This window comes from Mesoplodon densirostris, chromosome 11 (genome assembly GCF_025265405.1).
Source record: "Mesoplodon densirostris isolate mMesDen1 chromosome 11, mMesDen1 primary haplotype, whole genome shotgun sequence".
Classification (NCBI taxonomy): domain Eukaryota; kingdom Metazoa; phylum Chordata; class Mammalia; order Artiodactyla; family Ziphiidae; genus Mesoplodon; species Mesoplodon densirostris.
This window is the reverse complement of record NC_082671.1, coordinates 88063261-88091100: the sequence shown is the minus strand read 5'-3', so window position 1 is coordinate 88091100 and position 27840 is coordinate 88063261. Positions and strand designations below refer to the sequence as shown.

General features: G+C 37.6%; 1 protein-coding gene and 2 non-coding genes across 6 annotated transcripts in view; all 3 read right to left on the bottom strand.

Annotated features, from left to right (window-relative positions):
• EEA1 (early endosome antigen 1) overlaps positions 1-27840 on the bottom strand; it is a 148428-nt gene that overhangs the window by 36213 nt on the left and 84375 nt on the right. For 3 of the 4 annotated variants that reach the window (XR_009533772.1, XR_009533773.1, XM_060112102.1), the window contains exons 11-16: positions 23687-24025; positions 17637-17786; positions 16040-16159; positions 9157-9360; positions 4670-4870; positions 3212-3325 (exon numbers count right to left, since the gene is read on the bottom strand). Coding sequence is in view for 2 of the 4 variants with exons in the window: in XM_060112102.1 (XP_059968085.1) it covers positions 3212-3325; positions 4670-4870; positions 9157-9360; positions 16040-16159; positions 17637-17786; positions 23687-24025 (1128 nt within the window). In the remaining 2 variants the exon portion in view is untranslated. The remainder of the gene's footprint in view (positions 1-3211; positions 3326-4669; positions 4871-9156; positions 9361-16039; positions 16160-17636; positions 17787-23686; positions 24026-27840) is intronic. The other variant, XM_060112103.1, reaches the window with a different exon arrangement.
• On the bottom strand, positions 4187-4259 carry TRNAE-UUC (transfer RNA glutamic acid (anticodon UUC)). Its single transcript has one exon. It is a non-coding gene; the product is annotated as a tRNA-Glu (tRNA).
• On the bottom strand, positions 7387-7513 carry LOC132499647 (small nucleolar RNA SNORA40). The gene has a single exon (XR_009533883.1). It is a non-coding gene; the product is annotated as a small nucleolar RNA SNORA40 (small nucleolar RNA).

Sequence of the window (27840 nt, the reverse complement as noted above, 5' to 3'; positions counted from 1 at the left end):
TAATTACTATTAATGTTTTGATAGCTTTCCTTCTAGTCTTTTCTGTATGAGTTTCTATTTTTTGATTTGTACTTTTAAAATAAAGGAGGTCGCTTTACATACTGTTTTACTGTACCCTCCTTTGTTTTTTGTTTGTTTGTTTTGGTTTTTGTTTTTGTTTTTGCGGTACGCGTGCCTCTCACTGCTGTGGCCTCTCCTGTTGCGGAGCACAGTCTCCGGACATGCAGGCTCAGCGGCCATGGCTCACGGGGCCAGCCGCTCCGCGGCATGTGGGATCTTCCCGGACCGGTGCACGAACCCGTGTCCCCTGCATCGGCAGGCGGACTCTCAACCACTGCGCCACCAGGGAAGCCCTAACCTCCTTTGTTTTTACATAACAATGCATCATGAAACTGTGACATTATTTTCTAAAATATCATTATACATGACTGCGTAAATTTCTATTTTTATCAATACAGACCATTTTTTAGCCAAATGTCCTATTTTATATTTTTAGATTGCTACAAACCTTTCTGCAGATATGCTAACAGCATGCTTAAAACTACGATTATTTCCTTAGGGTAAAGGACTAAAAGTGAGCTAATGAATATGAAAAATCCTAAAGGTCTTAAAATAAATATATTGCCAATCAGCTTCCCCTACCACCATCAAAACAAGCCACTATGGGGCTTCCCTGGTGGCGCAGTGGTTGGGAGTCCGCCTGCCGATGCAGGGGACACGGGTTCGTGCCCCGATCCCGGAAGATCCCACATGCCGCGGAGTGGCTGGGCCCCTGAGCCATGGCCACTGGGCCTGCGTGTCCGGAGCCTGTGCTCCGCAACGGGAGAGGCCGCAGCAGTGAGAGGCCTGCGTACAGCAAAAAAAAAAAAAAAAAAAAAAAAAAACAAGCCACTATGGAAGTGGCTTGTTCTTCTACACCATGTCCAATCCTTCCAGTGTTAAACACATACACATGAACATTTTACCTTAATAAGGGCATATTCCGTTATTGTCTTAATTTGCAATTGCTTCTTAATGAACTTGAGGATTTGCTAATATAGTTTTGATCATTTACTTTTTTTTGTAGTCACTTATTTCTTATGTAAAAGTGTTTTAAACATCAAAAATATTAACCCTTCATCAGACATACTTCAGAAAATGTTTTACTCTTTGGCTACTTGCTTTAGAATTTTCTAATATTTTTGTCAGGTAAATTTTAAACTTTTATGTGGTTATTCTTTTTTTTTTTTTTTTTTTGGCGGTATGCGGGCCTCTCACTGTTGTGGCCTCCCCCGTTGCGGAGCACAGGCTCCGGACGCGCAGGCTCAGCGGCCATGGCTCACGGGCCCAGCCGCTCCGCGGCATATGGGATCCTCCCAGACCGGGGCACGAACCCGTATCCCCTGCATCGGCAGGCGGACTCTCAACCACTTGCGCCACCAGGGAGGCCCATGTGGTTATTCTTATAAAGACTTTTTCCACTATAGTTCCTGGCACTGACCTAATACTTAGAAAATACTTTCCAGATGTGTTTAGCAATAATGTAAATAACAATATAAAGTAAAAAGCAAGTTGCAGAACAACATATATAATGATAGTATATGTATAAAACAAAAAGACCTGTGTGTGTGTATATACACACACACATATATTTTTGTTCAATGTTTATATAAGTCTGGAAGGATACATACCAAATTTAAAAGCAAAATTTCCATATAAGGAGAAAAGATGGATTGGGGTTAAGGGTAAATATAGAAAATCATTTTGTTTCATTAACTTGATACACTAATATATTGTTTAAAAAATGTTTGGACCAGGGCTTCCCTGGTGGTGCAGTGGTTGAGAGTCTGCCTGCCGATGCAGGGGACACGGGTTCGTGCCCCGGTCCGGGAGGATCCCACATGCCGCAGAGCGGCTGGGCCCGTGAGTCATGGCCGCTGAGCCTGTGCGTCCGGAGCCTGCGCTCCGCAAGGGGAGAGGCCACAGCAGTGAGAGGCCCGCGTACCACAAAAAAAAAAAAAATGTTTGGACCAACAACCAGTATTACTTCTCAAGCAAAAAGTAAACTTTAAAAATTCCTACCTGGTCAAAGGTAAGAAAAATCTACCAGCATTCTGAGCTTGGCCCTAAAGGAGGAAGCTTTTATTCTACCAGAAGTGTTGAGAAGAGTAACTTGTGTATTCTTTCCAGCCCTACTTACTCCTACCCCCAAGAAAAGAGAGTAGCTCTTACTATTGAGATGGAATACATGGTGCTCTTTTCCTGCTTCGAAGTGGTAAGTATATCTGGGTCACGGCCTGATTACCTACTTAAAACAGGTGTGGAAATCTGTCTCTTTCCCAGTCATTGGCATTTGATGGGATGAAGCAACAATTCAACAATTAGGAGTAAATATTTCAGCTCCACACCAAGGTCTATATTATGGGAGAAATACAATATTAAGAAGCTCAACCATAGCTGCACAAGTTGAGCTTTATCAAAAACAAAGATGGGGCTTCCCTGGTGGCGCAGTGGTTGAGAGTCCGCCTGCCGATGCAGGGGACACGGGTTCGTGCCCGGGTCTGGGAAGATCCCACGTGCCACGGAGCTGCTGGGCCCGTGAGCCATGGCCACTGAGCCTGTGCTCCGCAACGGGAGAGGCCACAACAGTGAGAGGCCCACATACTGCAAAAAAAAAAAGAGGATGATTTTTTTTTTTTTTTTGCCACACCTCTTGTCTTGTGGAATTCGCAGTTCCCCAACCAGGGATTAAACCTGGGCCACCACGGTAAAAGTACCAAGTCCTAACCACTGGACTGCCAGGGAATTCCCAAAGATGATAACTTTTTTTTTTTTTTTTTTCTGGTACGCAGGCCTCTCACTGCTGTGGCCTCTCCCGCTGTGGAGCACAGGCTCCGAACATGCAGGCCCAGCGGCCACGGCCCACGGGCCCAGCCGCCCCGCGGCATGCGGGACCCTCCCGGACCGGGGCACAAACCCGCGCCCCCTGCATCGGCAGGCGGACTCTCAACCACTGCACCACCAGGGAAGCCCAAAGATGATAACTTTTATCTCCATCTGTCTGACTCTTGCATCTACCACTCAACTGGTTCTGAACTCAGGGAGAAATTAAGGAGAATAAGCAGGTCAATCACAATATTATATAAAACTGAGTATCATTTTTACATGTTTCCAGTTAATTTATCTACCATAACATTAGGTTATGGTCAGAAATTGCATCAGGTTCTCCTACCTGCTGTTTATCTTGTAATGCGTTTTGGGCTGTGTCCAAATGATTTTGAAGATCTGCTCTTTGAGCAGTTTTTGCTGCTTCTGCTGACAGCAATAATTCAGTTTTGGCTTTAATCTGTAACAAAATTTACAAGTCATTTAATTTGTATTTAGTTCTTGATTTCCCCTTGCTTGAGTGTACATTACTTTTGTCACTAAATAATTTTTAAAAGTTAAATCTTTTGGCAGAAAACATAAAGATTTAGACCTTAAAAAATAAGTATGTGATAATCCTCAAACAGGAATGAGTAGGAGAGAATAATCCTAATAATGCTTGAATAAATGACAAAAAGATGTCCCTATATAAATGCAAAACACTTCTCCCTCTCTAAAATTGGACATCCACATATTGAATTATTTGTAACTCATCTAACAAATATATTTTTAAAAGAAAGAAATGTGTATCCTCTTTTTCCAAATTCTAATAGTATACTTGTTATTTTATTATATCATTTCTGATTTTCAATGGAATTATTCTCCTCAAATAAAGAAAATTAAGGCTTAGAAATGTTTCTATAACTTTCTCTACTATAGTATAGAATAAAAAACCAATGATGAGAATGAAGAAAGAAATATGTCTTAATTCCCACACCATGACTGACTCACTGAGCAAGGCTTCCATACTGGCCTCTGAAAGAAAACACATTAAAATACATAATGGGCGCTTCCCTGGTGGCGCAGTAGTTGAGAGTCCGCCTGCCGATGCAGGGCACATGGGTTCGTGCCCCGGTCTGGGAAGATCCCACATGCTGCGGAGCGGCTGGGCCCGTGAGCCATGGCCGCTGAGCCTGTGCTCCGCAACGGGAGAGGCCACAACAGTGAGAGGCCTGCGTGCCGCAAAAAAAAAAAAAAAACAAAAACAAAAACATAATGGTACCATACAAAGTTGGGTTTTTTTCTTTTTTTGGGGGCGTACTCGAGGCTTGTGGGATCTTAGTTCCCCAGCCAGGGGTTGAACCTGGGCCCTCAGCAGTGAAAGTGCCACGTCCTGACCACTGGACCACCAGGGAATTCCCTGAAGTTTTTTTTTTAACCAAACCTTTTAAAAAATCAAATTCAAAATAATTCAAATATATGTAACAGAAATCTAATGGTATAATAATATCAAACAACTTTGAACTTAGGAAACAATAATAAGGGCTTCATCAAAAAAAAAAGTGAAAAGACCTGGTAGTTTCAGGAAGAGTAATTTGCTGGGAGAGAGAGAGAAAGAGACGGAGGGAAAGGGAGAAAGGCAAACAGGAAAGCTCAACAACTGTCTAAATACAACCTTTATTTAATTCCTATTCCTAATTTTTTTTCCATTAATAAGTAAGGCAGGGGGTGGGGAGGGAGAGAGAAACAATTTAAAATATGTGATGGCCTAAAATTGGTGTTTTATTCATGCAAACTCATATTAAGTTACATAATTCGATATTACCTGTATATCAAGCTGGGAGACCTTCTCCTTGCTTTCATTTAATTGACTACTTAATTCATTAATGCTGGATTCTAGGGAAAGGACGCGGTCTTGTGCAGCTCTGAGATGTGCCTTCTGCTCTTGCACCTGGTCATGCAAATTCTCCTGGGCTTGTTTATGACTTTCTGACTGATTCTTCAGCTTCTCTGTTAGTTGAGTTACCTACCATATAAGCAAGACTCTAATTATGAAGGTCACAAATGATGTAACAAGAACTAAGAAACCCAAATTTAAGCACCATGAGAATGTTAAAGTGCTCTATGATAGATTATCTCAACTTTTTTTCAAGAAACATTATTCACATCTTTCCAAAAGTAAGTAAACATAATCTCTCAAAATCATAAGAATAACATCAAATTCAGAGATTCCTATTATTTTTAAAACCAACTCTACTGAACTATAATTTAGATGTAATAAAATTCACCCAATTCAATTGTACAGTTTGAGGAGAACTGATAAATACATACATTCATTTAACCATCACCACCATCAAGCAAGAGAACATTCCAATTACCCCCAAAAGCTTCCTCATGCTCCTGTGCACTCAGTACCCACCCTCCGCTCATCTCTGGCCCCAGACAATCACTGATCTGATTGAGTAATAAGAGTTCCTTATATATCCTGGATGTTTCTGAATTGTCAGATATATGTACTACACATATTTTCTCCCAATCTGTCTTGGCTTTTATTTTTGTAATGGTGTCTTTTGAAGAGCATTCATTTTTCATTTAGGTGAAATCCAATTCATCTGATATTTCTTTGGGGTACTCTGGTTAGAATGCATTGAGTTTCTTGAATCTGTGGTTTCATATTTTTAATCAAATTTACAATTTTTTCAGCCACTATTTCTATAAATATTTTTCCTCCTCCCCACTCATCTTTGACACTAATTATATGTATGCTAGATTACATAATACTATCCCACAGGTCATTAAGGCACTGTTCATTTTTTTTCCAGCCTTTTTTCTCTCTGTGCTTCATTGTGGACAGTTTCAATTACCTTGTCTTAATGGTCACTGATACTGTTTTCCATTTGCTTAATCTATTATATTCATCCAGTGAAATTTTCATTTCAGATTTTTTTTTAATCTCTAGAAGTTCTAATTTTTATTGTTTCCACTTCTATTTCCATTATTATATTTTTTTCTTTATATCCATAAGTATATTTTATTTTTTTAAGTGTAAAGCATTTTTTTTAAATTATGTGTAACATAGGCAAAATTATTTTATTTATTTATTTATTTATTTTTGGCTCCGTTGGGTTTTCGTTGCTGCCCATGGGCTTTCTCTAGGTGCGGTGAGCGGCGGCTATTCTTCGTTGCAGTGCGCAGGCTTCTCTGATTATGGTGGCTTCTCTTGTTGTGGAGCATGGGCTCTAGGCATGCTGGCTTCAGTAGTTGTGGCACAAGTGCTCAGTAGTTGTGGCTCAGGGGCTCTAGAGTGCAGGCTCAGTAGTGTGGCACACGGGCTTAGTTGCTCTGTGGCATGTGGGATCTTCCCAGACCAGGGCTCGAACCCATGTCCCCTGCATTGGCAAGTGGACTCTTAACCACTGCGCCACCAGGGAAGTCCTGGCAAAATTATTTAAGTCAATAAATTTTTAAGGAACTTTACATGTTCTGATTCTTTCCACTGCCAATCACCTTAGTTCCTCCAAACTCAAAATCTTCAAGATAAAATAGCCCTTTCAAAAAGAAGTTGTCATGTGAGTCAGCCCACAATTCTTTTAGCGGGGCTTCTTCTATCTCCAATGGAATACAAACACACTTCAAAATTCCCAGCCTGTAATCTTTGGGATCCAATTTCCTCAAGCAATTACTTTAGGACCACATTTAGGGTCAGGAGATGGATCTGCCTGGTTCTGAATTTGACACCCTTTAAAAATGTATTAGGTTCAGGGCTTCCCTGGTGGCGCAGTGGTTGAGAGTACGCCTGCCGATGCAGGGGACACGGGTTCGTGCCCCGGTCCGGGAAGATCCCACATGCCATGGAGCGGCTGGGCCCGTGAGCCATGGCCGCTGAGCCTGCGCGTCCAGGGCCTGTGCTCCGCAACGGGAGAGGCCACAACAGTGAGAGGCCCGCGTACCGCAAAAAAAAAAAAAAAAAAATGTATTAGGTTCAAATCATATTCACTCCTAAGCCATCACACCCTAGAACAGTACAGATCGTTGGGATATGCAAATACCTTTTTAATATGATTTTTTAAAACTTATTTATTATTTATTTTTGGTTCCATTGGGTCTTTGTTGTGGTGTGCATGGGCTTCTCATTGCGGTGGCTTCTCTTGTGGAGCACGGGCTCTAGGTGTGCAGGCTTCAGTAGTTGTGGCACCTGGCTCAGTAGTTGTGGCACACAGGCTTAGTTGCTCCATGGCATGTGGGATCTTCCCGGACCAGGGCTCGAACCCGTGTCCCCTGCATTGGCAGGTGGGTTCTTAACCACTGCGCCACCAGGGAAGCCCAGCAATACCTTTTTAAAATCCAGACACTGTGTTCAAGATAAAAGCCTAAAAAAAGCAGCCATCTTTGTTTCATGTCAACATTAAAATTAGAGTAATAAATCAATGCAGCTGATAATTTAAAAGCTTAAGATATGAGGGAAATTATCAGCTCTATAATCCTGGAAGCAATCTTTATGTTTATCAGTATACCCCCATCACTTGATTCTCTTTTAGGTATCATGTTCCTTCTTATCTGTATCAAAACTCATACTGAACACTGAGTTCTGGGTTGCAAAAGAGGATTTATTTTTGCACCTGTCTATAAGTCTTTGTCCACAAATTAAACAAAAACAAACACAAGTGCTATATAAGTATATTTTAAAAGCTGTGTTAAAGTACTTGTCTGATGATTCTATCCTCTCTCATTTCAGGTTCTATCCCCATTGAATTATTTTTCTCCTGCTTACAGCTCACATGTTTTCTGCTTTGTGTGTCTTTGTTTTCTGCTTCTTTGTAATTTTTTTTATGTTTGTTATGACAAGTCTGGATTTTGCTGTCTTCTTTCTAAGAATGTTGAATTTTACTCCAGCTGACAGTTAATATACTTGTGGTTCAGCTAGAACCTTTCCAGGCTTGTTCCTATGCTTCTTAGGTCAGGTGTAGGCTAGCTTTTAGTCTAGGGATAGTTTAGCTTTACTCCTAAGGTGTGACATTTCTGGGGTTTCTACTGAATGCCCCCAAGTGTTCAACCATGTCTTTCTGCTCTGACTGGCTAGAACTTGAATATTTCCCAGCTCTGTGAGTTCTAATCATTTTTCAGCTGCACCTCCTAATAATTGTTCACTGCCTGGCCTCATGGAATCTCTCCTTATGAGTGTAAAGATTAGCATCCAGTGAAAGGTTCAAGTGTATTTCTAAGCAGATTTCTGGAGGTTTTTCTCTACATTGTTCCCTCTTCTCTTCTCTCAGGGATGAAAACCTGCTTGTTGTACAATGTCTGAAAACAGTGGTTTTACACAGTTTTTTCTACTTTTCTAGTTGTTTACAGTAGGAGGACTAAATAGGTATCAGTTACTCCAATATTGCCAGAAGCAGAAGTACATAAATTTACTTTTATTTATTCTTTTTCCAAAATTGTATATGCGTTTCAGATCAAATTTGTATAATAAGCAATGTCAAGTTGTACGCAACTTTCAACTATAAAAGCTAGTCTAAATAATTCTTCATAAAAACTGGTAACCTAGGCTAACTTTGAAATTTGGGGGAAAAATTTGTGTTATATTCTAATACCCAAATTAGAAAAGTGATATGACCTACTTATACTTTAATACTTTCTCATTTAGATAATTAGAATTCTCTTATTAGACAATTCTTCCAAAAAGTGACTATAAATTCTTTACAGTTTGAAAATGTATTAAGCTAAATTTTATAAGTTTCACTTAAACTAACACACAGATGTTAGAACGATAAGGCAACTTACCAAAATTATTATTAGCTATGTATTCCAAACACATATACAATATCAAAATATAGGTAACCACTAAGCCTGGTTATTAACCAATACATAGTAACAACTAACACTTGATTAGTGCTTTTAGTTTATAAATATATTTTATTTACTTTTTTCAAAACATCACAAAATGCCATGAGGCAAGTATATATTATTAATAACTTTTCAATATGAGCTAACTATACTTTTCAAATGAGCTAACAAGGGGAAATGATTTGCTCATGGTCATCACAGGTAATAAGTTACATCGTGGGACATGAACTGAGAGTTCCTTCATCAAATCATGTTAGCTTATTTTCACTACAATAGCAACCCACCTCTAAGGTAAATGAGATAGTATTTGTCAGAAATACATAATAATTTTTAAAGTACTAAAAATAACAGAAGAATCATTTAGATAAAGCACTTAGTAAGATTTAGAGAGATAAAAGTATATTTTAGAAATAGAATACACTTGAAAAGTAAATTTTAGAAATAGAATGCACTTGACAAGCTTACTTGTTCTTGTAATGTATGGTTTTTTTCTTGTAACTGGTTAAGAACAGCAGTCTCTCCCTCACCAGCCTGAATTTTTGCATAAAGGTCTTCTCTTTCCTTTTCTAGTAAAGAAATATTTTCTTTACTCTTCTGTAATAAGGCTTCAAGGTTCTGGATCTTTTGGTCCTTATCACCAATTTGACGTAGTACTTGTTCTAAATCATTCTGTAAAGAATTGAAAACTACTACCTTAATGATAGAGAACTTAAAAAGTTATTCCTCAAACAAAATGATAATAAATAAATTTTAAGACTCAAACTCTTAGTCTTACATATTTTTTACTAATCATTACATTTTAACATGGCAAATTTAATTAAATAATTAGAACTATATACTTAACAATATAAACCTATATTATCGATAATAAACTAGAATTTAACCAAAATACCCCTTCAATTAACCACACTCTTACTCTAACACTCTGACCTCACCACCTACGATCACTCTTGTTTACTCCATTTCAGACACGTGGGGCTCCTCATTATTCCTAACCACACCAGGCACACGCCCACCTCAGAGCCTTCGCACCAATTGTCTCTTCTGCCTGGCACACGTCCTCAAAGTCACATGGCTCATTCCCTCTCCTTCCAATGTTTGCTCAAATGCCACCATCTCAATCATACCTACCCTGATCATTACATTTAAAATTGCAGCCTTTCCAAATACTCCCTCTCCTGAATATTGTTTCTTCCCACAGCACTTATCGTCTAACACTCAATAATTTACTTAGTTTTCATGTTTATGTGCCTCCCTCTGCCCCTCACAAGAATGTAGGCTCCAAGAAGGTGAAGATTTTTATCTGTTTTATTCATCGAGGTATCCAAGACCTGTATGTTCTAAGATATTTACTGAATGAACAGAAAAGTAAGTGATTGTACTCTAACGCACATACACTCATGAAAGATCATTTCAGTACCCCAATAGGACTCTTCTGTCACTCCCTCAAGGGATCCCTCTTCTTTACTTCACCAAGGACCGTCATGTTACACAGAGCACATGCAAGAGAGCCCACATCCAGAGCAACACTCATTAATGTTGAGAGCTAGCTGACCCACAGCCTTTGTCTCTGCCTCAATCATTCTAAGAGAGCCAGAGAGCCTCTACCCAGAACAAGGCCCTAACAAGCCCTTACGCAAACTTCATAGCAGCCCACACCACCTTCCTGAGAGAGAGCCAGCAACCCCCTGGTACCCTGAACGAAGTGTGCCCATATTAAAATATGTGAGATCAGTCACTTTCAAACATGCTTCTCATCCCTTTAAGTTTCAATCACAAAACGATGAAAAGCAACCTAATCTCTCTGCTCTCATCCTCTGTTCCTGCCACTAAGAACCCTCTCTGCACATTCTACCAATCTTCTGGAAACACAGTTCCAGGGCTAAGCTTTTTCTAGAACTATCACTCTATTTCCAAGTCTAACTGAAGTTTGGTGCTCCCTGTACAGATGCCGATTTCCCATCAGCCCTCTCTGATATGTAAGGACTGTTCTGTTGGGCAAGCAGGAGAGGTTGACTTTTTCTAGATTTCTTCACTGCCATTACTCTCTCCCTCAAGTAAAAGGTTTATGCTGCTTTGGGAATTATGTATTCATTTATTCTATCCTCTATGCTGTGTTGCTATCATCTATAAATCCCTACCTCATTCACTGAAGACTTGAGACCTGATTTAGTCTTTATCTCAATCCCAATTTCTGCCAATTTCCTGGGAAATACAAAATACACAGAGAATTAAGAGTACAGCCTCAACATTCATATCATCTTAATTCCTGGACCTTTATTCATTCTATTCAATCACTCACATGCAGGATCTTGTAATCACCTGAAATTGCTCTAGATAAAAAAAATGTCAATTATCCTACTCTGTGACCACAACTTCCTGACCGTCTTCCAGTTTCATGACCTAATTTCTGCTTTTCAATGTCAAAGAGACATTAACCTCAATTTTATTCTAGCATATTTAGCATACACCTAGCTTTTCTTCCTGAACCTCATATATGGATATGAACTAACCTTAACTATTCTTTCATCTACATTCGCCATTTCCTTTTATCCCCCAAGTTTCCAATACAGCCACTCCAAAAAAGACCCAATCCTAGATCAATGGTGCAATCTGCTTTCTCCACACCTACATTTCTAAGCACTATTAGAGCGAAATCACAAACCTCCACAGATTGGTGCCACCACAAATTTCTAGACTCCAACCTCTATTATATACTCAGAATCATCTTTTCACTCCTGTCACTTGAGTGGGGTTCTCATCCTCAAATATTCCCCTAAATAACCATTTAAAAGCTTAATCTTAATCTCCAAATTCTTAATCTCTGTCCACCAGACATTCAGCTATTACTATTCAAACTTAACCTGGGGGGTGGGCGGTGCTATATTATCTTCAGGAATGACCTACCATGATTTTTCTTCCTCTTACCTATAAAATTATACATAGACATATATAATTCAAAAATATTTACACTACTATATGTAAAATAGATAACCAAGGACCTACTATACAGCACAGAGAACTATACTCAATATTTTGTAATAACTGTAAAGGGAAAGAATCTGAAAAAGAATATATATATATATATATACACATATATATACACACACACACATATGCATATGTATGTATTTATGTATAACTGAATCACTTTGCTGTATACCTGAAACTAACACAATATTATAAATCAACTATACTTCAATAAAAATAAATAACGTAAAATATATTTAAATACACACACACACACACACACACACACCTCCTTTCTTCAAAGGATATCCTTCACAGGATAAGTTTGAATTTACCACCACCCACTGTACAAGTGACATCATAGCTTATGAATACCTTATTCCTTCAGTCACCTCCCCTTCTCCAATATCCTCAATTATTCCCTCTCTACTAGTCCCTTTGTCCTACATTATAAACATATTCAGGTACCTCTGGTTCTCAAAAACACTTCCTAGACCAAGTCCCACTCCAGTTTCTGCCCAGTCTTTATGCAATTCACATTTTAATTTCAAAAGTAATGCATATTTACTTTCCCCACTCCCTCATCTCTCATTTACTCATCAGTCAAAAATCAGACATTCATGTCTATCACTTTATTGAAATTATGTTTCACAAGGTCACTAATTCTTAACTACTTAACCTAATGAATATTTTTCATTTATCATACTGGGTGTCCTCTCCACACACCCACATTTGAAGTTGCTGCTTACTCCCAACTTTTGACTCTCCCTAGTCCTTTGGCTTTCACTCTGCAAGGTCTCCTTAATTGCTCTGATCATTCTTTCTTTGAGCTGTTCTTCCTCTACTCATCCATCCCTTAAATGTTAGTGTTTCCCAGAAGTCTTGTGTTACCAGTTGTATGTTTTTCTCATTACACTCTCTCCCTGGTTGATCACATTTATTCTAATAATTCCATTTACCCCATAAATACTGTCTCTCACAGCTAATATATAGCATGGTCCTCTCCTTCAGGCTTTAAATGAATACATCCCATAGGTGCCTCAAGACTCGTCCAAAACTGAACTCACTGCACTGGCCATCTTTCTCAAGTTCATTAACACAGCTGATGATATCTCCATTTACCATGTACCCAATGTTATCAGTCTTCAAGCCATTCCCTTTCTCTGTCATTCCCTACAACTATTTATTAATTTACCTCCAAAGTAGTATTCATATTTGTCCAAAGTAGTATTTATTTTACCTCCAAAGTAGTATTCATATTTGTCCGTATGATATTTTTTAGCAATTGCTTAAACTAAGACCATCATTATGGCTTCCCTGGTGGCGCAGTGGTTAATAATCCGCCTGCCAATGCAGGGGACACGGGTTCGAGCCCTGGTCCGGGAAGATCCCACACACCGCAGAGCAACTAAGCCCGTGCACCACAACGACTGAGCCTGCTCTCTAGAGCCCGCAAGCCACAACTCCTGAGCCCACGTGCCGCATCTACTGAAGCCGGGGCACTCTAGAGGCCGTGCTCCACAACAAGAGAAGCCACCGCAATGAGAAGCCCACGCACCACAAAGAAGAGTAGCCCCCGCTCGCCGCAACTGGAGAAAGCCTGCGTGCAGCAACGAAGACCCAACACAGCCAAAAATAATAAATAAAAATAAATTGATAAAAAAAAGGACCATCATTATTTTTCACCTAAACTACTGCATATATTAGTCTTTTAACTGATCTCCTGTTTCAGAATATTCTCTCCAAAATTCATGTTTTACAAAACCATGAGAATAATCTATTTAAAAATCAAATCTGGCTATGGCACTTTTAAAGACCTTCAATACCTTTCTATCTTCAAGCATAGATAGAAAGGCCTTCCATAAACTTACCCATGTCTAATGCTCTGGGCTCTTCTCCAACTCATCTCTAAATTACACTTTAAGCTCCAGCAAAACCTAACAGTTTCATTCATACCAGCTTCACTATTCTTTTCCTTGTAACTTCTACTTGGAGTATACTACTCACTATCACCATCTTTGCAACCCAGAAACATTTACACAAACTTTGCAACAGATTGCCCCTTCTAAGGAAATTTTCTGTAACTGCTCTTTTCCAAATTATATCCGAGTTACATAACTGTCTTCTCTATGCTATCATAATAATTTTATACACATATATACACCTAGAACTATACTCATCACATCTCTTTAATTAGTTTTTAGGACTTTTCATAATGAGAGACTTTGCCTGGCCTCTTTGCCATCCTTTTCTTATTCCTCCCCAGAGATTGAGAATTTAACTAACTGGAAAGCTTGGAATAAGGAATCAAGAATGTTTAACTCAGCCCCTTGCTCTCCCCTCAGTCTAAGAGACAACCTGCCTATAAGAAGGTAAAAGGCTGTCATTTCCAGCTTTGTCTGTGATTGGATGAATAAATTTAAATCTGCAGTACATTATAAGAAAGTCCACTTGCCTGCAATCTATACCAAATTCTCTACCTCATTTTTACTACTCTATTTTTTTGCTACTCTTTATAATAAAACTCCTGGAGTTATCTATATTCATTGCATCAAACTTCTCTCTTCCCATTTTCTTTTGGACCCTCTCCATCAGGCTTTTGCCCCTCCTTCTCTTTACAAATTGCTCTTACCAATGTCATCAGTGACTTCATGTTGCCAAATCCAATAAGATTCCCAGTCTTCATCTTGTTTGACCTCCATCCTTCCAACTACCGGAGCCAAAATCCTTGGAATCATCCTTGACTTCTCTGCAGATGCCCCATATCAATCTATCAGTAAATCTGTCAGCTTTTAAAGTATATCTAGAATCTGACCATTTTTCACTACCTGCACTGTTTTCACTCTGATCCAAGCCATATCATTTCTTGTGTCAATTATTATAGTAGTCTCTTAGCTAATTTCTTTGTTTCTACTTATGTGCCCCTACGGCCTACTCTCAATACAGTAGCCAGAGTAATCCTACGAAATTATAAGTCCGATCATACTACTCCATTGCTCAGAATCCTCCAATGATTTCTCATCTCACAGTAAAATCCTTAAAATTACCTATGAAGCTTGACATGTTCTGATCCTCTGTGATCTCTATGGCTGTGATGCCTATGGCTTTTAACTCTCTTATCACTCACACCACTCCACTCACTGGCTCCTTGATGTTCTTGTACACCTTCCCTTCCTTTAGATCTTCTCAAAGATGCCTTCCCTGGTAACCATATCTAACATTGCAGTCCCACCTCCAGATCCCCAGATACTTCCTACTCCCCGTCCCTTTTTTCATCTCCATAGCACTTCCACCATCTAACGCACTATATATTTTGCCTATTTACCTTGGCTAGTGTTTGCCTTCCTCACTAAGCTCCATGAGAGCAGACATCTTTGTCTATTTTCTTTGCTGCCATATCCACAAAATCACTTCCTTGGCTAAGAGTAGACATTAATATGGATTTGTTGACTGACTGAATGAAAGAACAAATAAATGAATACAATATTTGGATCTCTAACCACCTGACTCCCATGCCACTATCCAAACTCAGAAGGGAAAGAAAGGCATATTACTTACTTCCTCCTTTCAACTCCAACATTGCTTCTGTGTGTATATCATTAGATTGCCTTTTCCTAGAAGGCAGGCACTGTGTCTTACTCAGCTCTCTAATTTCAGTGCTTACCACTGGGCCTGACACACAGTGCTCAATAATATTCAATGAATTAATAAAAGACCAAAGGAATAAATGAATGTTAAATTCAAATTCATTTCAAACATCTGGGTACTGTCTTCTGCTCACCATAACAAAAAAAAAATTTTAACTTATTTCAATCTTCTGAGCTATACTATAGAATCTGTACAAATTTAACTCAGTCACATTTTCTATACCTACAATTCCAACGTTCATATGATAGCTCTGAAACAGGGAAAGACATGACCAATAAACGTAAGTTCTATTGTAGGAAATACAAAATGTTATTTTTTACTGAGGTATACTAAACTGAGAAATTTTGTTTGCATTTTTAATTTCTAAAATAAGGTATTTTAATAAACAATAATAAATAAATAATTTATTATGTATAAATAACAATTTAAATAAATAATATATTTTATTTAAATAAATTTAGTAAATTTCTTTAACAGAAATTTAATAAATTTTAAATTTTTATATAAATTTATAAGTAACAAATCTGTTTATAATAAATATTTTTTAATATTTTAGAAAAACTTTTCAACAGAGCGATCAAAAGAAAAAGATTTTCTCATTATCCAGATACTGAAAATTATCAAAACTCTTCACAATCAAGTACTTTGCATTATCTAGTTTCACCACAACAAAAGGATAATGATTTGGTTTATTTTTGTTTAAAGGGCTAAAAATCCAAATACTATTTACCTGAGCTTCACGAAGTTTTGCTGTAGTGCTTTGCTGAAGAGCTTGTTGTTCTTGATGCTGTTGCTTTGTTTTATCTAACTGATGCTGCAATTCTGTGGAATTTGTTACTTTTTCCTTCAACTTTAAAAAAAAAAAATGAAGACTGTCAGTTGACAACTTAAAGGCATAATGCTATCATATAAATATCTGGTAGTACTTCAGATCTCACAATTCTCAAGTCTGAAGAGAAAATTCAATTCAAACAACAGATAAAAATCAACTTTAAAAGCAGTATCTCATTACTTATAGAATTGTAAGCTCATGATTAAGAAATTATTCCTTGGGCTTCCCTGGTGGCACAGTGGTTGAGAGTCCGCCTGCCGATGCGGGGGACATGGGTTCGTGCCCCGGTCCGGGAGGATCCCACATGCCGTGGAGCGGCTGGGCCCGTGAGCCATGGCCGCCGAGCCTGCGCGTCCGGAGCCTGTGCTCCGCAGCGGGAGAGGCCACAACAGTGAGAGGCCCGCGTACCGCAAAAAACAAAAAAAAAAAAAAGAAATTATTCCTTAAGAATTGATTCTCATCCTGAAAAGTATAAAATTCTTTCTCCAGGTTGGCATTTAGTTCATTATTGTTTGTTTGTTTGTTTGTTGTTTTGCAGTACACGGGCCTCTCACTGTTGTGGCCTCTCCCGTTGCGGAGCACAGGCTCCGGACGCTCAGGCTCAGCGGCCATGGCTCACGGGCCCAGCCGCTCCGCAGCACGTGGGATCCTCCCGGACCGGGGCACGAACCCGTGTCCCCTGCATCGGCAGGCAGACTCTCAACCACTGCGCCACCAGGGAAGCCCTATTGTTTTTATATAGTAATATGATCAAGGAATTAATTATATATTTATTTTTAATTAATTATTATTAAACTAATTACATAATTATTTTTGTAACAGTAATAATATTTGTTTTACTTTTTTCACAACAATCATAATTATCACTTATTGGGAAACAACAGCATGATCTACCACACTAAGATTTTGGGTCTACAAGAAAATCTTTTGCTGAAGCTACAGATTTTAACTCTCAGGGTTTGTTCAATTCTAATAAAAGAAGTACTTTAATGATAACTTTTACTTTAACCAAATAGCAGTTACCATTTTTGCCAACTACAGCTTAAATTAGGATAGCATACAATCTTATGTTTAATTTTTAAAAGAGAAAATCCTTAAATGCAAACTCAAAGTTTATATGCACCAACTACATGTCATTAATGCCCTCAGCAACTGTTCATTTTTCAGAGTCATTAGGAATTGGTCCTTCCTGGAAAGGAAGACTCTTCTTGAGCAGCCTGACAGGTTCACCCCGAGAATTTATCCTGCCTAAAGCTGAAGAGTAGCCTTCTTTGCACATTTTTGTTGAGAACTTTAGGGAATACAATCACAACAAAATGACTTAATACAGTTAATAAATAGGACGTTTTAACTGGGGAGAAAGAAAAGTCCCAACTTAAAGTTAAAAAAACCCAATTAAAGCTCTTGACCATAAAAAGATTAAACACAATATTTAAGATGCCTCAAATCTATCAATAAATGTACTAATGTAAACTCATTTGAAATGCGAGCTTACCTCTTCTTCTAAACGAGAAAGTTTGAGCTGTAGATCAGCCACTTGTTGTTCTTTATCCATCAGCTTTTCACTTGAAAGCTGTCTCTGTTCCTTCAGCCTACCATGAGCTTCCCCGAGTTGGCGCTCTGTTTCCAGAAGTTTGCTATGTAACTTTACAAAAGGAGAAAAAAAGTAAGTACATATGTATAAACACACCTACAATTACCACCATTAGTACTACCACCTACTTTCCAAGCAGTTTTACTTTTCACCAATATAAACATAATATATTAATTTTCATGATACTTTAGAGGAACCTAAGATCCAACTGAATTTTAATCACATGAATTATGACTCACATAAAACTGTAACCAAACATCACAGGTTTCAGGGTTTTGGCACTCTTTAAAAAAAAAAAAAAAACCTGCAAGCCTGAGGCTCTTGTTTAGATATGTGTTGTAATCACTTGAGGAACTTAAATAAAACAAAACTTAAAAATTAAGACACTTAAGGCACATTCAGACCTATTCCACTGTAGTTTTTAGAATCCCAAAGTGATTCTTGTAGTTTTCCCATAATTATGAACCACCACAACTGACTTCTTACATTTGGGTACTGAATAGAGCACAAAGCATTCTCAAGTCCTCAAACTGGCACACAATTTCTAAATAAAATAGAGGAAAGAATAGTTTCTTAAACTATTAGGTGATTCTCATTCATTAACTTTAAAATTGCCACCTAGCTAAAACTAAAGGAGAAATCTGTCTTGGAGCTAGAACTATCACTTTCTCAAATTCCTTATTTTCGCTAATACTACCAGAAATAACAGCTGGTTTCTCTTGTGGGATTGGCTGGGGGTGGGTCCATTAAAAAAAAAAAGTTTGCATTAATTTTAGAAGAATTACTGCACAAGTGCTGGGACTACAGAACAAGAAAAGAGTGGCATGGAGATAAAAACGCAAGACATTCGGCAAGGCTTACACACTAAGAGTACTTCTACACCCCAGCGTCATAACACATTAAATCAAATCTCAGCATGTGCCTCAGGAAAACTGGAAATTAATAAAAAGCATTCTATACAATTGCTTTCAATCAAACCCATTCACGTTAAATCTGAAAATATTAAGGGTCTATAGCCTTTGTGTCATATATACACTTATATGCTCTACACTTGCATATTTCTCTGTAAAAATTCACAGTTGGCAAGGAAAAAATAAAGTTCTATCAGAAGAGTGTACACCCACTATTTTCTTATGTTATGAAGCAACCTGCAGCTGTCAAAATATATCCTATCCTCAATAAAGAAAACCAAAGTGGATTTCTAAAGTAAAGCATGCTTCAATCTAACTAAAACAGCAATCAGTAACAGTTTAAGAAAAGACATTTATTTTACTCTTGTCCTAAGCCAGCACCCTGACATCTCTGTTTTCTTCTTCTTCTTCTTAAAGTGCAGTGAATTAGCACTGTAGTAACTACCCAAACCCTCTCCTTCTCACTACAAGAAGTAGATCCAATCCTGGTACGTGAAAGCAAAGGAGGCCTTCAAAGTAAATTCATATTTCAAGCATCTAAGTGCTTGATCTCTTACAGACAGGCATCACCTACGTCTAGTTCCTGAACTTGTTGGATAAGAATCACCCAATATCTTTTTTTTTTTTTTTTTTGTGGTACACGGGCCTCTCACTGTTGTGGCCTCTCCCGTTACGGAGCACAGGCTCCAGACACACAGGCTCAGTGGCCATGTCTCACGGGCCCAGCCTCTCCACGGCATGTGGGATCTTCCCGGACCGGGGCACGAACCCATGTCCCCTGCATCGGCAGGCAGACTCTCAACCACTGCACCACCAGGGAAGCCCCAAGATCATTATCAACACAAAGATAATCAGACTTCTCCCCTAGAAGTTTAGATTTAGTATATTTGAGCTAAAGCCCAGAAATCCATGTTTTCATAACAAGAATCAGATGATATTTAGTTTCAGGAATAATTTGCCAAAAAGCAACACTTTAAAAAGCAGCAGTTTTCAATCTCAACTACACAGTACAATCACAGGGGAAACATTTAAATACACCAATGCCCAGGCCTATGCCAGAGATTATGGCATAACTGAGTGGAGGGTGAGGCCTTGATATTGGTAATTTCTTAAATTTCCCCAGGTGATTCTGGTGTGCAGACAGAGTGAAGAACCACCAAATTAAAGATAAGTGTTGCTCTGGATGTAGAAAACAAACTTATGGTTCCCAGAGGGTGAGGCAGGGGGGGTAGTGGAATAAATTGGGAGATTGCGATTGACATGTACACACTACTATATATGGAATGGATGGCTAGTGAGGAGCTACTGTGTTGCATGGGGAGCTCTACTCAACACTCCTCTGGTGGCCTATATGGGAAAGGAGTCTAGAAATGTGTGGATGTGTGCGGCTGATTCACTTTTCTGTGCACCTGGAACTGACATGGTATCGTGGGTCGACTATACTCCAGTAAAAATTTTTTATTAAATATAGATAACTGTTGCTCTGAAGCGAAGATTTACTAAAGGGGTGAAGAAAGAGATATTATATATTATAAATAACTGTCATTCTTTACTGTACAATCCTGATAAATCCCTGATCCTTAATAAAGAGATGAATCTCAAATCAAAGCTGCCCAAGGGTGTAAGCAGGCCAAAATCCCTTAAGCCATAATGCCTATACCATTTTAGAGTAAATATGTTAAGGAAAAAAAAGGATAAACTAAGAGCAAAAATAATGCATCCTGGAATTATTAATAGAATGGTCTATCCTAAAATTACATTTTGAGATATACATACATGTATATGTTCTCTGACAAATTTATTTTTGTAAACTTATATACACAATTCTTTATTCATTAAGTTCCAATTAATGTTTGCTAAGTGCCAGGCCCTATTCCAAATGCTTCACAAATATTAACTAATTTAATCCTTATAATAACCCTATGAAGACAGTTCCATTCTTATCCTCTTTTTGATAGATGAGCAAACTGAGGTACAAATTAAATAACTTGTCCAAGCTCACACAGCTTGTAGGCCACAGAACTGGAACTCAGAAAGCTGGCTCTTAAATCCACACTCATAAACCACTATGCTATTTGAGATGGCATGTTAGATAATTTTTTAAAATTAAGTTGGATACATGGGTTGGGAGTGGGAGGTACAAACTACTGGGTTAGACAGGCTCAGGGACATACTGTACAACATGGGGAATACAGCCAATATTTCATGATAACTGTAAAGAAAAACAAACCTTTAAAAATTGTATAAAATTTTTTAAAAATTAAAAAAAGTAAATTGATGATTAATTGTTTAATTACATAACATCATTATCTGCACATCTGTGGCTATTTTAAAAGTGCTCACAAACACAAATATGAAGAATATGGGGTACTTTGTTTTCAAGTCCTTTGTTGACAACTGACAGCTATCTATTTTTGTCAGCACTGATATGGGAGCTGAGGATACAGTGGAGAGCAAAACAAACCCAGTTCATCCCTACACTCCTTAAGGACGCTGAAAGAAGGTTTAAGGTGAGGTTCACTTCCATTCTTCCAATAAATACTTACTGAAAGCTCTAAGTATAGAGGCTGATAGAGTACAGAATAAAACAGATTTCTCAAATTAAGCAGCTCACCGTCCAAAGGGAATGGTAGATAATACGCAAGTAAACTAACTATACAATATAAAGTATTATAAAGAAGAAGCTTGCTGGAATAAAGTAGGGTACAGAATAAATGGAAAATAAGCTACTGAAATAGAGTGGTCCAGAAAAGCTTTATTGAGGAAACAATACCTGAGCAAGCCTTATGAAGAACTGAAATCAAGAACACTCTAAGAAAAAAACATGGGCAAAGGACCTAAGGCAAGAAAGTACTTTGAAGTGCTGGGAGTGTTTGAGGAACTGAAAGGAGATCAGTATGGCTGCTTCACATGTTGGAGACAAGCTTGAAAACAGATGTAGTGTGGACCATACTACACACAAGTGCTTGCATGACCAAGTAAGATATTTGGATTCAATTCAAAGTGTAAGCAAAGCCACTGAGGTTGTTAAGCAGAGGAATAAAGTGATATCCTTCACATTTTAAAACAAGGCCTCTGGCTTCCATACGGAGAATAGACTAAGGAGGTCTCTAGAAATAGGAAACCTGTAAAAAGGCTAACAGTAGCCCAGGTGAGCAATGGCAGCAGCTGAGATGAAGGGTAGTAGCAGTACAGATGAAGAGAAGTGGACAGATCCGAGTCATGCTTTGAAGGTAGAATCCAGACAGCATGCTGAAGAGAAGATAAATGGTATCACTTCAAGGTCTTCAGTACAACCTCTTTATTTTGTACAGAATTGTGACGAAACCAAATAATTAGGTACATTCAAGCCTTGGAATAAAAATATTGTTTGAGTAGGTTCTCAAAAATTCCTGATGCCCCTCCACCCACTGACAACCAAATGAAACCCAAATTCCTCAGCCTGCTATTCAAAAGTCTGCATAATAAACTTCCAACTGCTCTTTGGATTCAAAATAGTCCACTACTATTACACATACCCTATCCTCAGAGCAAATGCATGTCCCTCCCCGGTTCTTGTAATACTTCCCTGCCTCTAGTTTACTTTTCTGCCTGGAAGACCCTCCTGCCTTCAAACTGCTACTTGTCGAAACCCAACCAATATTCACAATTTCAAGCACCACCTCTCTCTCACACAAAGCTTTTCTTGATCACATTAACAGGACAAAATAAGTATACAATATGAAGTACTATGGTGGGGGGAGAAAACAGGAGAGGAACTCTTCCAAATTCCCATGGTATATGAGATCATTTTATTTTAATTCTCACATTCATTGGTATAGGATAGTACTTGCCTCATCCTCAATGAGATTTACATAATCATTTAAGGTAGGTACTGCTTCCTTTTTCATTTCTGTATCTCCTAATAAACAAGGTATAGTGTCTTTTAGAAACCATAAATGCCCCATTTGTTCATTTGAACTGAAAGGCAAATATCTAAGTTATTCATTGATATCCCCAAGCCTGTTTCCTTCGATTATGAATGCCTGCATTTGTTCATTCACTTACTTACTAAAACATCTGCTGATTAATAAGCAAAATGCCAGGTAGTTGGGATAAAAAATGAATAAGACATTGTCTCTGCACCTGAAGAGTTCAGAGTCTAGTGAAGAAGGATACATAAGTTATGATAATATACTATACTGTGATAAGTAAAACAATCAAGATATGTAAATGCTTAAGCCATCTCTGGAGGGGGTGGTGGTGAGAAGTGGCAATATGCAGAAAAAGATTTCTGGAAAAGTGACAAGCGGAGAAGAGAAATAGGAAGAGTATCTCAGGCTAAGAAGACAGAGGACTGATGCCACAAAAGCCAAGTATCACTGCCCTATAAATGAAAATAGTTGAAAATTATCAAAAAAAAAAGTGGCTGAGGACTTTAATCTCCCGCAAATTTCCATTTGTCTACCAACTTTAATGTTACCTATAAGAAATAATTAGAATAGAGAATTCAGAAATTAAGTTAATGGCAAAGTCAATCAGAAATTAAGTTAATGGCAAAGTCAAAACTTCCATGAAACTTCTTCTGATAGATATTATTTATCTATAAAAAATAGTTGTTAGGACTAATTTGTTTTCTTCTTTTAAAATATCTAATTTTTATATTATTGGTTTAACAGTAATTATATTTTTAAAATTTAGTAACAAGAAAAGAAAAAAGATAAGAATTTTTAAATAAAAGAATGATCAACAATTTGAATTATTATAATAGCTAATATCTGCTGAGTACCTACCACGCACCAGGTACCATTCTAAGCAATTTATATGTATTAATTCATAAACACTTCACAATAATACTATATGATAGATACTATCATTTTAAGGGAAATTGAAATTAACAGAAATGAGATCTGACTCAATACTACAGGTTGTGAAAATTAAGAGTTATTTTTTTTTAATGACAACTTTTTTAATGAACTATATTATGATCAAACAACCATCAAACACACTAAGAAGAAACCATAGGGGGAATTACAATAAATAAAAGTTAACAGCTCTTACTTGATTAATTTCACTTTGGAGTTGTAATCCATGCTGTTCCTTTTCTTCTCTCTGTTGTTGTAGCTGTTTAAACTCTGCCTTAAGATGCTGGTACTTGGTCTCCACTTCTGATAATTCTTCTTTGAGCTTTTGAGTAGCCTCTCCCTTTTCACCTAGCTCTGCCTGTATTCTCTGCAGTGAGGTTTCAGATGCAGATAACCTTGACTGAAGCTGTTGACAATCTAGGTCTTTTTGATGAAGGCTTGCTTGTATATTCTTTTTACTCATACATTCTTCACTATGTTTCTCCTCTAACTGAGTATAGTCCAGTTCTTTCTTCTGCAACTTTTCAGTCAAGTTCTGAAATAACAATTTAACAATTGTTTTCTTTTCCTAATATTTTCTTTTCCTTTCCTAATATTTTTAATTATTCTAATTATTCAAATAATCTTTAGAGCAATACCATTTCCTACTAAATGTTTTAGTAAATATTATAATATAAACAGTGAAAATATTTTAATAGTGAAGAATTAAATTGTTATATACTAACTTATGATTTTATTACTGGTCTACTTGACTAAGCTCTATTAATATAAATTAATATAATTTAAGAATTACCAACAAAATTTTGACATAAAATGAAAACACTAAAATCTACTAACTAGATTCTTTAGGCTATGCAACATATTTATAATCTCCCATTTGAGTTAAAAATTGAAACTACCCCTCTATTATCAAAAATTACTTTAAGTAACAATATGGTAATTCTGATTTTTGGCTTTGTAATTTCATAATTGGTAAGAGCTTTAGCAATAACAATACCATTTACTGCTCTAGTATGCCTGATTCTACTGATCCCTCATTTTTGCTCTTCTTGACAAACATCATTTTTAAGAGTCACAAGTTTAAGACTTACTCAAATTTCTTTCTAGGTGTGTAAAACAGTGATCTAAAAATATCACTTACCTGCCTTATATTTGTTATTTTACTCAATACTATCAAGTACAAAATATAAAAATGACACCTCCAATCAAAGATCTGGATCAACCAGCCTAATCAAATGTTAAAGTCTGGGCTCAGTGGAGTTTTTACTACTAATATTGAACATTTTTAGTCAAGATATTTACACGCAAGATATGGGTCAGAATTTTGACTCAACTCTGTAAGAAAGATAGCCGGGAAAAGAAGCCACTATAAGCACCTGATGAGTCAATCATGGACACTTATTATACTCATCTTTATATACAGTGTGCTAGAAGGGGATAATACAGAAATAGTGGAGGGCAAGCAAAACTTCTGGCCTTTAAACAGACTATAATCTAAATGAAACACATTTAAAAAAATTTTTCTAAGTTAAAACATAATGCACAAACATAGATTAATACAAAAGCTGTGTTAAATTTCTCCAGTGCACAATTTTTTTTTAAATGAAAAGAGCAAAGTCAGGTGGGGCTAACTAGTAAGTTAAAATCACCTGAAAACAAAGTTTGAACTTGGTAAAGTAGTGAGAGGAGTTAAGAACAAGGTATATATACATGACTCATGCCATCTGCTCTATACAAAAAGACACAAAGGAAAAGACAAACAAGTTGCAAGAGGGGACACAGGGGAGTCATAAGTTTAGATAATAGAGTGGGAAAGGCAGCAGTAATGGTTCTTAAACACGTGTCTGAGAAAAAGTTCATTAATGTAAATTACCAAGTATAAATATACTATAGAAAAAGCAGTGTCAAAAAGATATCAGTATATGTAAGAAAGACAAAGTGGGAGACAAAGTAAAAAGAGCACCCGGGGGCCTCCCTGGTGGCGCAGTGGTTGAGAGTCCGCCTGCCGATGCAGGGGATACGGGTTCGTGCCCCGGTCTGGGAGGATCCCATATGCCGCGGAGCGGCTGGGCCCGTGGGCCATGGCCGCTGGGCCTGCGCGTCCGGAGCCTGTGCTCCGCAACGGGAGAGGCCACGGCAGTGGGAGGCCCGCATACCGCAAAAAAACAAAAAAGAGCACCCGGAAGTTTTCAGCAAAATTAGCAAAGAAATGTGTCTTGACTGACCAACAGACACAGAACAAAAGAGGTAGAGCCAAAAGACTAGAGAAAAAAATAATAATTTTGAGTCAAACTACTTGTTAGGAAAGTTCTCTTTTTATAAACATTTTTTGTCTTACTTGTTAGTAACTCCACATCTTTCTTGACTTGATTTCATACTTTTTCTTTTAAGAAAATAATATTTATTTTAGAATTCATAAGCTAAATTAAGTCTATTCATTGATCATTATAAATGACTTGCATCTTTTCAAAGAAAATTCTAAGTTACTAAATTTTATGAATGCAACCATGCTCACAAATACTTGGGTGGGATATAATTTTAAAACATGCTACAAAAATTAAGTCTAGTAGTGAGGTAGTGAGCCTTCCTCATAGGCTTACTCATAAAGTGCCCAAGTAATCCTACTAGTTCTATACATAAAGGACCCCTCAGACAGCTTTACTCTTTAAGAAGCAAAAATACATTATAACCATTCACTTTAAAATTCACTTATCCTAAAAAATTAATCAAAATCTTCCTACTTTATTGCACAGATGAGATAATTAAATTTTATTTAAAAGAACCTAAAACACTTTCTTTTTAAATAACCTAATCCACTCACATTATATATTTTTTATATGCAAAATGCATACTATATCTAGTATCACAAACTGTTTATCCTTATTATGGTCTTCTCATGGAATCTGAAGCAAAAAGTCTAGTGAATATATGGTTTTTGAAGATTGATTTTTTTTAAGTACAGTAGAATCCATTAAAGAAAACAGTAATTTCACTTTCACTTCTCCATATTAATCCTTACAACAAAAGATGATATAGACATTATCATCCCCATTCTGTGGATGAAGAAGCTAAAGCTGAAAGAACCTGATATGACTTGGCCAGGTAGCAGAGTCACATATGATGATTCTAAGTCCAATAAAGTTTTCACAACACAATTCAGACACTCCATGAGTCAATTCAGGCTTCCCAAAGCATACACTATTCAAGTTTAAATTATAAAATGAATGTTAAGCTTAACTCATAATTATCATTTTAGTAAGCAAAATTCTTTCCTTCCGAATGTCCAGTCCTCTTTTGACTTCCTCACCAATTGTTCTTTCAACATATTTCCTTACAGAGACAATTTCCCTGTATTAGACTCTGTTATTCACTTGTTACTAGCCCAGATAATGAGAAGAAATGCAAAAAGAATGGCATTTTTTATTGTTTGATAGCTTACAAAGCGGTTTCAAGGATCTCATCTCGTTTGTTCCTCAAAACAGCTTTGTGAGAAAAACAAACTGAACTACTTGTATCTCTCCAACATCTTATATTTTGTGCTCTTACATGTCCCCATGCCTTCTGTATCTAGCTCTCAAAATGAAATGCCATTAACCCCTCTGCCATGTGACATGCTCCTAAGCATCCTTAAAGACTAAGCTAAAGGGACTTCCCTAGTGGTGCAGTGGTTAAGAATCCACCTGCCAATGCAGGGCACATGGGTTCAATCCCTGGTCTGGGAAGCTCCCACATGCTGCAGAGCAACTATGCCCGCGCCCGAGCGCCACTACTGAGATTGTGCTCCAAGAGCCCATGCTCTGCAACCAGAAGCCACCTCAATGAGAAGCCCGTGCACTGCAACAAAGAGCAGACCCCAAGCACCAAAACTAGAGAAAGCCCACACACAGCAACGACGACCCAACACAGCCAAAAATTAATTAATTAATTAATTTAAAAAAAAAAAAAAAAAAAACAAGAGTAAGCTAAAAAGTTATGTCTTCAACAAGAGTCTTTCCTGATTTACTAGGCAGTAAGTTAGGAAAACATCCACCTTGGTCCTGACTTAACTCTGCATCACAAAACTTACAGTAAATAAAAACAGTAACAACAAACATTCACTGAGGTGCTTACTCTAAGCCAGGCAGTGGTCTAAGCACTTCAACATCTATTAATTTTTTTAATACTCATATCAATCCTAAGAGGCAAATAAGTATAACAGTACTTCTTAGCAGAAGAGGAAAGAGACTTTGAGAGGCTCTGGGTTACAGCCAGTCAGTGACAAAGCTGGGATTTAAACATGCCTTTCACCACTGTACTATGCTGTTCATCTCAATATACCACTTTGCAATACAGTGGTAATATACAGCAATA